This window comes from Salmo salar, chromosome 14 (genome assembly GCF_965601325.2).
Source record: "Salmo salar chromosome 14, fSalSal1, whole genome shotgun sequence".
Lineage (NCBI taxonomy): Eukaryota > Metazoa > Chordata > Actinopteri > Salmoniformes > Salmonidae > Salmo > Salmo salar.
This window is the reverse complement of record NC_138304.1, coordinates 17,850,104-17,865,124: the sequence shown is the minus strand read 5'-3', so window position 1 is coordinate 17,865,124 and position 15,021 is coordinate 17,850,104. Positions and strand designations below refer to the sequence as shown.

Sequence of the window (15,021 nt, the reverse complement as noted above, 5' to 3'; positions counted from 1 at the left end):
ACCAGACAAAAACATTCACATGGGAGAAATGAAAATATTTGCTATATTAATAAATGATTAAGTATCAATTTTGAGATCCAAACATGATTTAGTAAACAGACATGTTCAGATCCACACACTGAGCAAGTGCACACACGCACCAAAGATAAAACTACGTCAAGGTTGAGAAGTTGAAAGTTCAATGTTAAAATGCATCAAAGCACTCAGTAACACTTTGGGTTATTCCTCAATGGCATTCATGATTGTAGCAAAGGCTGAAGGTTCTACCAACTGACTGCGACAGACTGCTGTAGCTAGCAGGAAATGTAGCCTTGTGTTTCCTGTTAAAAGGTTCAATGAAGCCGTTTTTATCTCAATATCAAATGGGTTCTGGGTTACAATTAAGTACCTTACTGTGATTTCTTTCAATTGAAATGGCCCAAAAAAAAAAAAAAACAGCTTCTTAGCAAAAATCTATTTCTCAAGCAAGACATTTGCTAGGACTGGCCTGTTTGTGTGTGTGTGTATATATATATATATATATATATATATAAAACACACAGGGAAATCACATTTTTTCACTGCACTGCTCCTTTAAGGTGTCACTTACCGATGACGCCTTGGTAGTCGACCAGGTCGAAGTAGACGACGGCCACAGATGTCCATACGCCCAGGAGGGCCAGAACCATGAACCAGGTGAAGAAGGAGCTCCTTCCTGCGACCTCAGGCTTCTTGCCATTCTTACTGGCCAGCTGTGCTTTGGCTTCTGTGATGGTGGGTGGGAGAGAGAAAAGTCAGAGAGTCAGACCTGAAACTAATACCATGCAGGATAAAGACGTGTGTATACGTCAGCTGCAACGTGTTCCATTTGAGTTGTATGATCGTCAAAATACAGGCCTAGGCCTAAATGTTCCAGAAATCAGAAAGCTTTTGTGGTTAAAAGAAGCTGACGGCAAAGAGATATCTTGCGATAATACTCGCGACTAAAGCATTTTAGTTGTTGTTTTGTTCTTGCAGTCAGAGATATAAAATGGGAAGTTAAATGGGTAAGAATGGAGAAATCTCCACTGACCACATTTTTGATACATACAACAACAAAAAAAAGTAGATAAAATGTTGCCTATATATAGCATGAAAACCTAAGAACGCCACATTGCAAACCTCAAGAGGCCTGAACATAGGCCTAGAGCTTTCAAGTAACTGAATTATAATTCAGTATTGTCCCCAGAGAGGCAAAAATACAAAAGCGGTGGAGTAATTATTCTGGTTTCTGTTGACACTGAACACAGAGGTCTATATGGGTAAAAACAACAGTATATTCGAAGAGATGGCAGTGGAAGAATGAACAGGTGCAGAGTCCGCTACCCTAAAGCTAGGTCAAACCATTTCACACATACAGATCAAATTCAATTATATTCGTCACTTGCTTCGTAATCAACAAGTGTAGGGTAACAGTGAAACGCTTACTGGACACCATATATAGACACACAGCACCTGCTTATGTCAATGACAGTTCTTTATATTTTTTTTATATGTATAGTCCCGAAAAAAAATCTCCAAATGCCATCAGTCATAATCAATGCACCCATTGGTCATTTGACTTCACTTTCATGCAAACCTCATCTACACACTACAGTTTGAGTTTTTCCCCCCAAAAAGTTCAATAAAGTGGTTCCACATCTGCACCGAAACCAACCCAAAAACTAGGCCCAATCCTATGACCTTATCGACAGAGCTGCGTCGTGCTCCACATCGTCCCTCAGCTGAGTATAACAAACGCCAAAGTATCAACCCCAGATGTGCACCTCTCATAATAACAACGCTTTGTCCACCATCACCAAAAAAGGAACATTTCACGGGTCGAACCAATAAAAGCAACCCTCATTCCGGAGAAGGTTGTTATCTGACGACATCGCTCCATCTACCTTCTGTGTGTTCGACAACCACCGCGGGTTCCAACACCGGGGTGGGCTTGACTATCGGTACTTCCATCCACGCAGACCGTCCCTGACCCGTCCGAATGGGAAAAGCTTCAGTGAGTCTTATCTCCCTTATCCTTCCCTCAAACCCCTTTGCAACAGCTCCCCTCCTCTATTTGTTCCAGGCAAACTCAGCAGGAACCCGATATGGGACCTGAACCAGCCAATAGGGCTATTTTTAGAGCTGTCCAGCTCATCCACCAGAAGACATTCGGGCATTGATATGGAGAGGCGGTCTTAACGCCATGCCAATGTGACATTACCCGGCATCCCTCAGGACAGAACCCCAGGGATTCAAAGGGTCATAAAAAAATGGCTGTCGTTATTACCTCCCACCCCAGTAACAATAAAACAGCAGCAGGCAGAGAAGGGGAGATCTTTACTAAGTGAACTGGCTGACACTCATTCACACACTACCGTGTGGTGGAGCGGGCTGAGGGAGAGGGATTTAAAGGCTACAGGCCACAGCCCATGCAAATCCTGGCAGACTTTCAGGGACTTTGCTTGGCTGCCAGGGGGATACTCATTAGCCCTACATGGGCGGTTTAAGCAGGCTCTCCGAGAGAGTAGAGGCATTTCAAAACTTCTATGCACACTCAGGATTGAGGGATGTCATTCACAAACGTACATCACCTGTCTGACATAGGTTGAGTACAAAGTAAATCTGCTGCAAAGAAGTGTGTGCATTTTGGGTTATTGCCAATGTGTTAAATGTTGCTCATCCAAGCCTCCAGAGTGGCGCAGCGGTCTAAGGCACTGCATCGCAGTTCGATCCCAGGCTGTGTCACATCCGGTCGTGACCGGGAGACCCAATGGGGCGGCGCACAATTGGCCCAGCGTCGTCCGGATTAGGGGAAGGTTTTGCCGGCCGGGATTTCCTTGTCTCATCGTGCTCTAGTGACTCCTTGTGGCGGGCCGAGCCCCTGCAAGCTGACTTCGGTCGTCAGTCGGACGGTGTTTCCTCTGACACATTCGTGCGAGCAGTGTGTCAAGAAGCAGTGCGGTTTGGCAGGGTCGTGTTTCGGAGGACGCACGGCTCTCGACCTTAGCCTCTCCCGAGTCCGTAGGGGAGTTGCAGCGATGAGACAAGACTGTAACTACCAATTGGATCCCACAAAAATTGGAGAGAAAAAGGGGATAAAGTAAAAATGTTGCTCATCCAAAATATCACTCACATGACCACAAATCACAGCAAAACGCACAATGGGCCACACATTGCCAAGCACACATGGAAATCACCAGGGTCAGGAGATACTAGTATCGCAATACTCGTTACTATCATGGCAAGGAAACAAAGCACAAAGCGGATTTTACTTCTTTAGGAAAACATCCCTAACATTGGAAACAAACATTTTGTCATCCAGTGTCACAGTTCTTTATTTTCCAAGCTATAGCGCACAATATTTTATTGTTTTGAAAGGACCAAAGAGAGCTCTGCTTCTGTGTTATCCTTTTTGCCATGGAAAAAATTGTTGCAATACTGGTAGCGTCCCGGTCCTAGAAATCACATTCATATATAAAACACACAGGAAAACACAAACTATTATGTCACGCACTGTCACAACCCTGGTTGGAAAGTTGTTGGTCATGTTAAAAGGAAAGGTTGCACGAGAGAGAGAGAGAGAGAGACTCCACAAATCTAACAGCGTAGATTAATTATATTCTTATGCTTAAGCTTTTTAAAAAAAAATGTATTATACACTTCTATTGCAATCTGAATTCCATTTATCAAAACTCATATACCAACAATACATTTCTTCTTTGACATCAACAGCCGGCTGGTCACGTCGGTGATGTTGGCCAATCACAAGGTACTAAAGTGTCCATAGAGTTATGTTCCTATTTGATCAAAATAAAAAAATAGCTAGCTAACTAAGTGCACCGGGCCATGCAAAACGAACTAGCCCACTGGATCTAGCAGGTGTTTGGGGGTGGAATAAGCTTGCTAGATTGCAAGCTACAACTCCGACACTGCACGTTTTGCAGAAATTAATGTTCAAATACCAAATCAGATTAATGTCACTGTTTATTTCAAGATATTTATTTCTGCTGAACTGCCTGATCTTTATTGGCCGATATAACTTGCAGGAGATCATGGTGGCCAATGTTTGTGTTAGCCATTATCTGGATTTACTGTTACTGCTGCTAGTAAAACGTTAGTAATGTTAGCATTCAGGTTAGCATGTGGCTAGCTATAGCACTGTCAGCTAACAACAGAGTTTTAGCCAGTTTGGTTATAGATGTTCAATGTCTACTATGATGGTAAAAGTTCATCTTGATTTTGTGTAACAATACGAGAAATGCTAATGTGATGAACTGCTAATAAGTGATGTGTTTTAAGGCTGCTAGTGGTTAGCGAGTAGGGGTAAGCCAGCATGGGTGTAAAATATGGCCTTTTTCAAACTTATGGGCTATTCACAGATTTTTTTAAATGTTATCTCAAAATAAGATTTGTTGTACAATTAAAAGGTCATATACACTGTACTTTAAACAGTCAGCAATAATCTTAATTATTATTATTTTATTTTTGGGGGTCTATTTTACCCCCTTTCTCTCCCCAATTTCGATCTTGTCTTATCGCTGCAACTCCCCAACGGGCTCGGGAGTCGAAGGTTGAGTCATGCATCCTCCGAAACCCGCCAGACTGTGCTACTTAACCCACTTAACCCGGGAACCAGCCGTACCAATGTGTCGGAGGAAACACCGTTCAACTGACGACGGAGATCAGCCTGCAGGCGCTCGGCGCCCACAAGGAGTCGCTAGAGCGCGATGAGTCAAGTAAAGCCCCCCTGCCAAACCCTCCCCCAAACCGGACGGTACTGGGCCAATTTTGCTCCGTCCTATGGGACTCCCGATCACGGCCGGCTGTGACACAGCCTGGGAACGAACCTGGGTCTGTAGTAACACCTCTAGCACTAGCGATGCAGTGCCGTAGACCGCTGCGCCACTCGGGAGGCCCAGTCAGCAATAATCTAATGAATTCAGCGCTTGTGAAATTATACAGGCTAAATAAGCCTTCCACAAACACAAGACCCACGAATAATTACATTATTTTATCAAAATAGTTGCAATAATCACTGATCTGGCTTTCAAATCTGTCCATGAAAATGCCCTTTTTGTTACAAATTTAACCAGCACCTTGTATAATGCACAATGAACACTAAGTTTAGCCAACTTGGATCTATTTTCTAGTTAACAAGGCAGAACAGTTGAATTGTTATGAACACGCCCTTTTGTCCTTCTCCAACTGTTTGAACAGCAGGCTAGCTTGTCCACTTTGTTCAGATGTTGAAATCAAGTGGCCTACCTTATTTCTCAGAATGAGAAGGAATTGCCAATTCCTTATATAAATTGTGTTTTATGCTTATTGCACATTTATAAAAACAGACTAGACAGCTAGTATAATAGTCTTTGGCTAAAATGCTGCTAGCAGTAAGTGGTACTGCAATGAAAAACAGAGGATACATTTTCCAGAATCAATGTTCATTGATACTCCTGTCTTAGTAGTCTGCTCTGCGCGCAATTTGAGCAGTTGAGACAAAAAACGAGGATTGTTAAATGTTAACTTGTCCTCTATTACAGTAAAATAATGTCTCAATGTGTTTGTGTCCATATGACCCATTCTAATGGACCAAATCTCAAATGCAAAGAGCAAGTTCAAACTTTTTGTTTTAGAAGAAGTGATCTCTCATTTTGTTGTGGGAGTGGCAGGGGGAGGGGCTTGCTGTGTGCGTGTATAAACAGAGAGGAAGGGGTGAGGCAAGGTTTCACTCATCAAAATCTGTCCAAAATAAGCCCAATGGATTTTATCAGCTTATTTTGGACCTAAGCGTGTCACAGGCCTTCTCGACTTTGGAACGACTCCCCCCATTGTTAGAGGAGTGGGAATTTTCCTATGGAAAATGTCTCGGTTCTTCCATGACCTGCATACTCACTAGACATGTCACCCATTGAGCATGTTTTGGATGCTCTGTATTAAAGTGTACGACAGCGTGTTCCAGTTCCCATCAATATCCAGCAACTTTGCACAGCCATTGAAGAGGAGTGGGACAACATTCCACAGGCCACAATCAACAGCTTGATCAACTCTATATGAAGGAGATGTGTCGTGCTGCATGAGGCTAATGGTGGTCACACAAAATAGACTGGTTTTCTGATTCACGCCCCTAGCTTTTATTTTTACTTTTTTTTATATAGTACCAGTCAAAAGTTTGGACACACCTACACATATTGAATCATGTAGTAACCAAAAAAAAAGTGTTAAACAAATCAAAATATATTTTCTGTTTGAGATTCATAAAAGTAGACACCCTTTGCATTGATGACAGCTTTGCACACTCTTGGCATTCTCTCAACCAGCTTCAACTGGAATGCTTTTCCAACAGTCTTGAAGGAGTTCCCACATATGCTGAGCACTTGTTGGCTGCTTTTTCTTCACTCTGCTGTCCAACTCATCCCAAACCATCTCAATTTGGTTGAGGTCGGGGGATTGTGGAGGCCAGGTCATCTGATGCAGCACTCTGTCATTTTCCTTCTTGGTCAAATAGCCCTTACACAGCCTGGAGGTGTGTTGGGTCATTGTCCTGTTGAAAAAAAATGATAGTCCCACTAAGCCCAAACCAGATGGGATGGCGTATCACTGCAGAATGCGGTGGTAGCCATGCTGGCTAAGTGTGCCTTGAATTCTATATAAATCACTGACAGTGTCACAAGCAAAGCACACCCAAGCATCACACCTCCTCCTCCATGCTTTACTGTGGGAAATACACATGCAGAGATCATCCGTTCACCCACACCGCATATCACAAATACACGGCGGTTGGAACCAAAAATCTCCAATTTGGACTCCAGACCAAAGGACAAATTTCTCCCGGTCTAATGTCCATTACTTGTGTTTCTTGGCCCAAGCAAGTCTCTTCTTATTATTGGTGTCCTTTAGTATTGGTTTCTTTGCAGCAAGTCAACCATGAAGGCCTGATTCACACAGTCTCCTCTGAACAGTTGATGTTGAGATGTGTCTGTTACTTGAACTCTGTGAATAATTTATTTGGGCTGCCAATTCTGAGGTGCAGTTAACTCTAATGAACTTATCCTCTGCAGCAGAGGCAACTCTGGGTGTTCCATTCCTGTGGCAGTCCTCATGAGAGCCAGTTTCATCATAGTGCTTGATGGTTTTTGCGACTGCACTTGAAGAAACTTTCAAAGTTCTTGAAATTTTCCGTATTGACTGACCTTCATGTCTTAAAGTAATGATGGACTGTCATTTCTCTTTCCTTGTTTGAGCTGTTCTTGCCATAATATGGACTTGGTATTTTACCAAATAGGGCTATCTTCTGTACAGTCATGGCCAAAAGTTTTGAGAATGACACAAATATTAATTTTCACAAAGTTTGCTGTTTCAGTGTCTTTAGATATTTTTGTCAGATGTTACTATGGAATACTGAAGTATAATTACAAGCATTTCATACGTGTCAAAGGCTTTTATTGACAATTACATGAAGTTGATGCAAAGTGTCAATATTTGCAGTGTTGACCCTTCTTTTTCAAGACCTCTGCAATCCGCCCTGGCATGCTGTCAATTTACTTCTGGGCCACATCCTGACTGATGGCAGCCCATTCTTGCATAATCAATGCTTGGAGTGTGTCAGAATTTGTGGGGTTTTGTTTGTCCACCTGCCTCTTGAGGAATGACCACAAGTTCTCAATGGGATTAAGGTCTGGGGAGTTTCCTGACCATGGACCCAACATACAGATGTTTTGTTCCCCGAGCCACTTAGTTATCACTTTTGCCTTATGGCAAAGTGCTCCATCATGCTATCATGCTGGAAAATGCATTGTTCGTCACCAAACTGTTCCTGGATGGTTGGGAGAAGTGGCTCTCAGAGGATGTGTTGGTACCATTCTTTATTCATGGCTGTGTTCTTAGGCAAAATTGTGAGTGAGCCCACTCCCTTGGCTGAGAAGCAACCCCACACATGAATGGTCTCAGGATGCTTTACTGTTGGCATGACACAGGACTGATGGTAGCGCTCACCTTGTCTTCTCCGGACAAGCTTTTTTCCAGATGCCCGAAACAATCGGAAAGGGGATTCATCAGAGAAAATGACTTTACCCCAGTCCTCAGCAGTCCAATCCCTGTAGTTTTTGCAGAATATCAGTCTGTCCCTGATGTTTTTCCTGGAGAGAAGTGACTTCTCTTCTTGCTGCCCTTCTTGACACCAGGCCATCCTCCAAAAGTCTTCGCCTCACTGTGCGTGCAGATGCACTCACACCTGCCTGCTGCCAAGCTCTGTACTGGTGGTGCCCCGATCCCACAGCTGAATCAACTTTAGGAGACGGTCCTGGCGCTTGCTGGACTTTCTTGGGCGCCCTGAAGCCTTCTTCACAACAATTGAACCGCTCTCCTTGAAGTTCTTGATGATCCGATAAATGGTTGATTTAGGTGCAATCTTACTGGCAGCAATATCCTTGCCTGTGAAGCCCTTTTTGTGCAAAGCAATGATGACGGCACGTGTTTCCTTACAGGTAACCATGTTTGACAGAGGAAGAACAATGATTCCAAGCACCACCCTCCTTTTGAAGCTTCCAGTCTGTTATTCAAATTCAATCAGCATGACAGAGTGATCTCCAGCCTTGTCCTCGTCAACACTCACACCTGTGTTAACGAGAGAATCACTGAATTGATGTCAGCTGGTCCTTTTGTGGCAGGGCTGAAATGCAGTGGATTCAGTTCATTTGCATGGCAAAGAGGGACTTTGCAATTCATTTCAATTCATCTGATCACTCTTCATAACATTCTGGAGTATATGAAGATTGCTATCATACAAACTGAGGCAGCAGACTTTGTGAAAATTTATATTTGTGTCATTCTCAAAACTTTTGGCCACAACTGTATACCACCCCTACCATGTCACAACACAACTGATTGGCTCAAACGCATTAAGAAGGAAAGAAATTCCACAAATTAACAAGGCACACCTGTTAATTGAAATACATTTCAGGTGACTACCTCATGAAGCTAGTTGAGAGAATTTCAAGAGTGTGCGAAGCTGTCATCAATGCAAAGGGTGGCTATTTGAAGAATCTCTAATATAAAACACTTTTTTGGTTACTACATGATTCCATATGTGTTATTTCATTGTTTTGATGTCTTCGCTATTATTCTACAATATAGAAAATAGTAAAAATAAAGAAAAATCCTTGAATGAGTAGGTGTTCTAAAACTTTGACAGGTAGTGTATATGTATGTATGTATGTATGTATGTATGTATGTATGTATGTATGTATGTATGTATGTATGTATGTATCCTATGCATGACGATACATACATACATACATACATACATACATACATACATACATACATACATACATACATACATACCAGTATTGATGCACGGACCGGTTTGGATTTTTACTTTGTCATTATGGGATATTGTGTGTAGATTGATGAGGGGAAAAAACGATTTAATCCATTTTAAAATAAGGCTGTAACGTAACAAAATGTGGGAAAAAGTCAACGGGTCTGAATACTTTCCAAACACACTGTATATCATAAAAAACGGTATACCGCCCTGCCCTAGCATCACCATATTACATACAGATCTCTGGTGTAAATGGGAAGGTGCACACAGCACAGATGGAGTGAAGGAGACGAGGCCAAAAAGAAAACATGAGAACAATCAAGACAATCGCTCATAAAAAACAGAAAGAAAAACGTTATTCTTGCTAAACAAGGCATTTGGAACATTGTGTAAAAACATCAATTCAAATTGATTCGATACAAATCGCCCAGCCCTAGTGTAAAAGCGGACATGCTAAAAGCCAGCGTACTGTATAAGTGATACAAATATTTTTAGCTGATACAGAATACAGAAATAACAGGATATTGGCAGATGATAAGTTGGCCGTGAACGGGAGTCCCATAGGGCAGCGCTCAATGTCGTCCGGGGTAGGTCGTCATTGTAAATAAGAATTTGTTCTTAACTGACTTGCCTAGTTAAATAAAGGTAAAAGAAAACATTTTACTATCCGTTTTCAATAATAAAACGATTTGCCTCTGTTTTGTATAAGGTATTTGCTACTCGCTTACATTTTCAAACACTTAGCCTTCACAAGATTACAAGAGAATGAAAATAGCCTACCAAGTAGGCCTACAAATAAATGCCAACAAACTGTCTAAACTGTTGGCATTCCCCGTTGGAACATGGGTACTGACAGTCCTGAAAAGGTTGCAGCCCTAATCTAGCAGACCTACGTTTTAAAGCCCCTAAGCCATTTGTGCAGGCGTTTACAGATTTTGCATGTCATCCTTTCAGAGGGGCCATGCTAATCTTCTCTTGTATCAATCCAATTTTTGCTGCCTAAGCGTTTACTACAACCTTCCCTACCGACTCTCTCTGGAGAGACATACCCCCTCACTCACACTGGCCAGGCTTGTTTCTGGCCACAGACAGACTACCAACAATACTGTTACTTCCTTTTTAATTGTGTAGTTAGTTGTAAGAAACTCGCTCTCTGTTCTCTTTCTCGGCTGGTGTCGTTTTGTGGGTATGTTGTTCTGTTTGAGCTTGCATAACAATCCTGTGGAATGCCTGCTTTGACACAGTCCCCGTCTCTTTCAAACACACACGCTCTCTCTCACACACACACACACACACACACACACACACACTCACACACACACACACACACACACACACACACACACACACACACACACACACACACACACACACACACACACACACACACACACACACACACACACACACACACACACACACCACCCCTCAATTTTAGGGACTTAAGTTGGTGCATGTCTCACACAAGGCCAGTTTGATTTAATCATGATCTGTTTGGTTTCCCAACTAATACCACCTGGTTACTTTATACACTGTCATGGTTTGGCTAAAAGGGCCAGTCACAAGTTACCAAGTCCACAGAAAGGGGAGTGGAAGAGACTCCAGACCAGATACAGGGTTAACTAATCAAATGGATACACAGACTATTTGCATTGTCCGTCCCCCTCCTCAAATACCTCGACTAACCGGTGCCCCCGCACATTGACCCTGTACCGGTACCCCCTGTATATAGCCTCGTTACTGTTATTTTACTGGTGCTCTTTAACTATTTGTTATTTTGAACTTATCTATTTATTTTTTTAACTTAACACTTATTTTTCTTGAAACTACATTGTTGGTTAAGGGCTTGTAAGTAAGCATTTACTGTAAGATCTACACCTGTTGTATTCGGCGCATGTGACAAATAACATTTCATTTGATGCTGCTAAATACTTCCTTCAAGCACATAGGGCCAACACACCAGCCTCCATTCATAACCAAAGTGACCTTTAGAGATACTGCTCACATTACCAGTAACATAACAGCATTCTATGGACTATGTGGGTACATCAGGAAATGAACTATGATGCTCAGTTGAAATCCAAAATGAAGCTTTTTCGCTGATGTAGCACCAGACACAATTTAAAAGCAATTAGCAATTAGCCTAAATCATTTCAAAACCACATTACTGACTCTCCATAAAGACATGCTTGTCTCCTTTAACGTCTGTAGAACAAAGACATTCTGAACCATAGTGCAAACTGAACAAACAGTGTCCGGTCTCTGAGATGCAGCAGGACCACATACTGTACCAAAGGACTCTAGTAATAAAATGGGCAAATTGACTTATTCAAATATTGATACTTCGGGGCCATCAATTCAATAGCAGTAAAATTAACTCAAGGATCAGTGAGAGCAACAAATATAACGAATTCAGCATAGCTGACAAGAATGTGCGAAATGTTCACAACTCTCATTCATCAGTTATACAACATTGTCAGTCCTACAACTCTTGTACAGCTCGGTGCAAAATCCAAAGCAGAACAGGCAAGCAAAACAACATCCCCTACAAACAAGCTCACACCACACATGCAAGATTATTCCCCAACTAAGAATAGTATTTAGTTTGGGGACGGGATACACTGCAAAGAAAACACACGAGGTCACATGTCAGTTGTTGCCTTTACCAGTTCTGTGGCCTTCGTCCAATTAAACCATGAGGCTGAGAGAAGAGGCTGGGGGGAGCAAATTCATTGTTTATAAATAATAATATGACAAGACATAATAAAATATGGCAAGTCAATAGAAACACTGTGTAGAATATCAATGACAATCCAACCTCCGAACAAACAATATGTTGAAAGGATGCAGATTCAAAAGGAACAGCTGTTTTTATATTTTGGTCATACAGTACAGTAATTGACTTCCACATACTTTTTCTGTCTTATTACATAAACGCAGCATGTCGAAAGGGAAACTAGGAAATAGCTTTCACTGTTGAGGCATCAATAAGTCCCTATAGCTTTAAATTATTTTTTAAACGTAACCTTTATTTAGTCAGACAAGTCAGTCAAGAACAAATTCTTATTTACAATGACGGCCTACACCCGCTAAACACGGCAACTTTCATAAATTAGGTGCATTACCGCCACTGACCTCGTTCGTCTTTCAGTCACCCACGTGGGTATAACCAATGAGGAGATGGCACGTGGGTAGCTGCTTCTATAAACCAATGAGGAGATGGGAGAGGCAGGACTTGCAGCGCGATCTGCGTCAGAAATAGAACTGACTTCTATTTTAGCCCTTGGCAACGCAGACGCTTGTTGGCGCGCGCGAGCAATAATTGAATAATATAGATTTCTAAATTTATTTTGCAATGCTCGCGCACGCGACACGAGCGGTGTAGTCAGCCTGTTAGACCACTGTGCCACTCGGGAGCTATAGGCGCGCAGTTGATAGTCATCAGATGTTGGGCAGTGAGTATGAGGCAACATAACCAATGTTAACTAACAGAAATGTATCACAGATACGTCTGTCTTGTTGAATAGTGAATAGTGTCAGTTCTACACATAACATTTCTATCAGCAACTTCCTGAACAGTTCACCGAATGAACATGCCCCTGTACAACTTCAACATACATGTAAGGGGAGGAGCCTTGAGTTGTGAAACGCTCCGATAAGAACAGTACATAATGTTCCAAAGGACTTTTTATTCTTGCAACCACCGTTTGATCATGCATAACATGCAAAGTGTGTACCTTCAACTCATTTGCAACCACTTGAAGTTGCTAAAAAGTTTGCAATTGCTTACTTGATGACTTCTCAACTTTCCCTTATGGCAGGAACCATAATATTCACACTGATATGACCGATTTGCATGATAGTGGCCTGATGATTATCATCTTACTGAAAGTGTAACAAAACATGGTATAAATGCGGCTTTCTATATCAGATGAATAAAATAAGGAAGTAGCCTAAAAATGAGGGGCACTGAAACACTGATAGTAACAAAAGATGGCCACAATCTACTTACCTTTTTGCAACACATTCTAAGGTTATATAAGTCTACAAGAACTAGAAGTCTACAAAAAACAACTGACTTGCCTAGTTAAATAAAGGTTAAATTTATATATATTTTAAATACAATAAAAACTTCGGGTAAACGTTTCTAAGGACACGTGTCACAATGACACTGGAGTTTTTGAAAAGGGGCCCAATATTTAGCATGACTTGTACAAGCACCCCCTTGCAGTCCGCCCTAAAACCATTCGTTTAGAAAGTTTAAAGCAGGGAGCTCAGCCCATGCCAATGTAATTAATCATCTCCATAACTTGGGGAGCGGTCCCGCGATGAGAAAGGGGGGGGGGGGGGGTGTCCTTATAATTAAAAGGGATCCATATGGGTCCTGATTCGCAACAGTGACGATATAAGCCACGTGTAACCCCTCCCACGTTCTCCCACTATTGACACGTGAGCACTTGGGAGAAATTAAGGAAAAGTAAATGGGGGGGACAATACACGCAACTGATGCAGTTTCCGCTGAAGTCTACGAGGTGGATATGTAATTGGTCTCGCTGCGTAAAACGACACATATTGTCATACGTGAGCACAAGATGAAACAGATCCTCACTATTCTTGGCGACCATAGCCAATCTAAAATGCACGGGAAATGGTGGTGCAAACTCTTCTTTGCAACCTGACGAATTGCAATAACATTGTTCAAATCGAACAAATGCGCTGTTATGAACAGTATGTATAATGTATAGTAAAATAGGGAAAACGTCTGAAATCTGGATATAAAGAGACACTGTTTGTGCTGTTTACTATAACTCGAAACAATGTACTGTACAGTTGTTAATGGCTCCGTAAAAAGGGGAACAATTGCTGGCTTACTTTGTTGGTATGTTGTTGACCTTATGCTACATATTGTCCAGTTTTATAGGCTTCGTATTGTTGTAGGCTAACTTGCAATGCTTAAATGAAAATGTCAATATTGCCCCCCGATTAACTTTTAAAGCCATTCTGCAGCTAAGGTTGGTTCCATGCACCACTGCCACTACTAAAATTACGAACCTTTCATTTTGTGTCCTCGTGCGTTTTTCTTCGGGGCCATGGCTATTCGAAGTTGCTTGGATTCAAGTAGAAATGTGGAAATTCAAAATTAACGAGCTTCACTCTCAATTTCTTGCGCTAAAGGTGGCCCTGTACAAATCAAATCTCTGCCCTCATAACCCGAAGCCCATAGCAACCCCGTCCACTGTTTAGTGAATGCGCCCTCAGCCAGTGCGAGCTTCACGAAGACGCGGTGGGCGGAGAGAAGGAAAATCTCGTCCAATTCGCTTTCAGAGGTGGTTGTCTTATTCAATCGTATGGATACAGTCATTGGGATACCCCCGCAGGCTAGAACCGCCTTGTTTATCCCCCCTTCATGTGGTTTTAACTATAAGGGATACAGCTTTCGTCAAAATGGACTTTTCGTAGGTTATGAGAACTACCCTGATGAAGACAGCTTGTCTGTCGAAACGTTGGTTATTAGGTTATTCAATGATTGCATCTGAGCTCCTAGAGTGTGCGGTAGTTTTTTTAGAACTTACGCAGCATGTTAGTAGAATTAACGTAGCAGTTTAGGATAATTATGTTAAGGTTAGGGTTAGCTAAAATGCAAAAAATATATTTTTTGACATTCGTTTGACAAAAGCTGTATCCCATCTAGACATTTC

General features: G+C 42.0%; 1 protein-coding gene and 1 pseudogene across 9 annotated transcripts in view; both read right to left on the bottom strand.

Annotated features, from left to right (window-relative positions):
• The window catches only part of asph (aspartate beta-hydroxylase), a 36,272-nt gene extending 21,654 nt beyond the window's left edge, over window positions 1-14,618 (bottom strand). For 2 of the 9 annotated variants that reach the window (XM_082960806.1, XM_082960810.1), the window contains exons 1-2: window positions 1,905-2,079; window positions 590-745 (exon numbers count right to left, since the gene is read on the bottom strand). In XM_082960806.1, coding sequence (XP_082816932.1) covers window positions 590-745; window positions 1,905-1,971 — 223 coding nt within the window. In that variant the 5' untranslated portion in view covers window positions 1,972-2,079. Of the gene's footprint in view, window positions 1-589; window positions 746-1,904; window positions 2,082-14,374 lie in introns of those variants that run through there. The other 7 variants (XM_082960803.1, XM_082960804.1, XM_082960811.1 and 4 more) reach the window with 6 other exon arrangements.
• Window positions 10,233-10,332, bottom strand: LOC123726925 (uncharacterized; annotated as a pseudogene).
• Window positions 14,619-15,021: the final 403 nt, after the last annotated feature.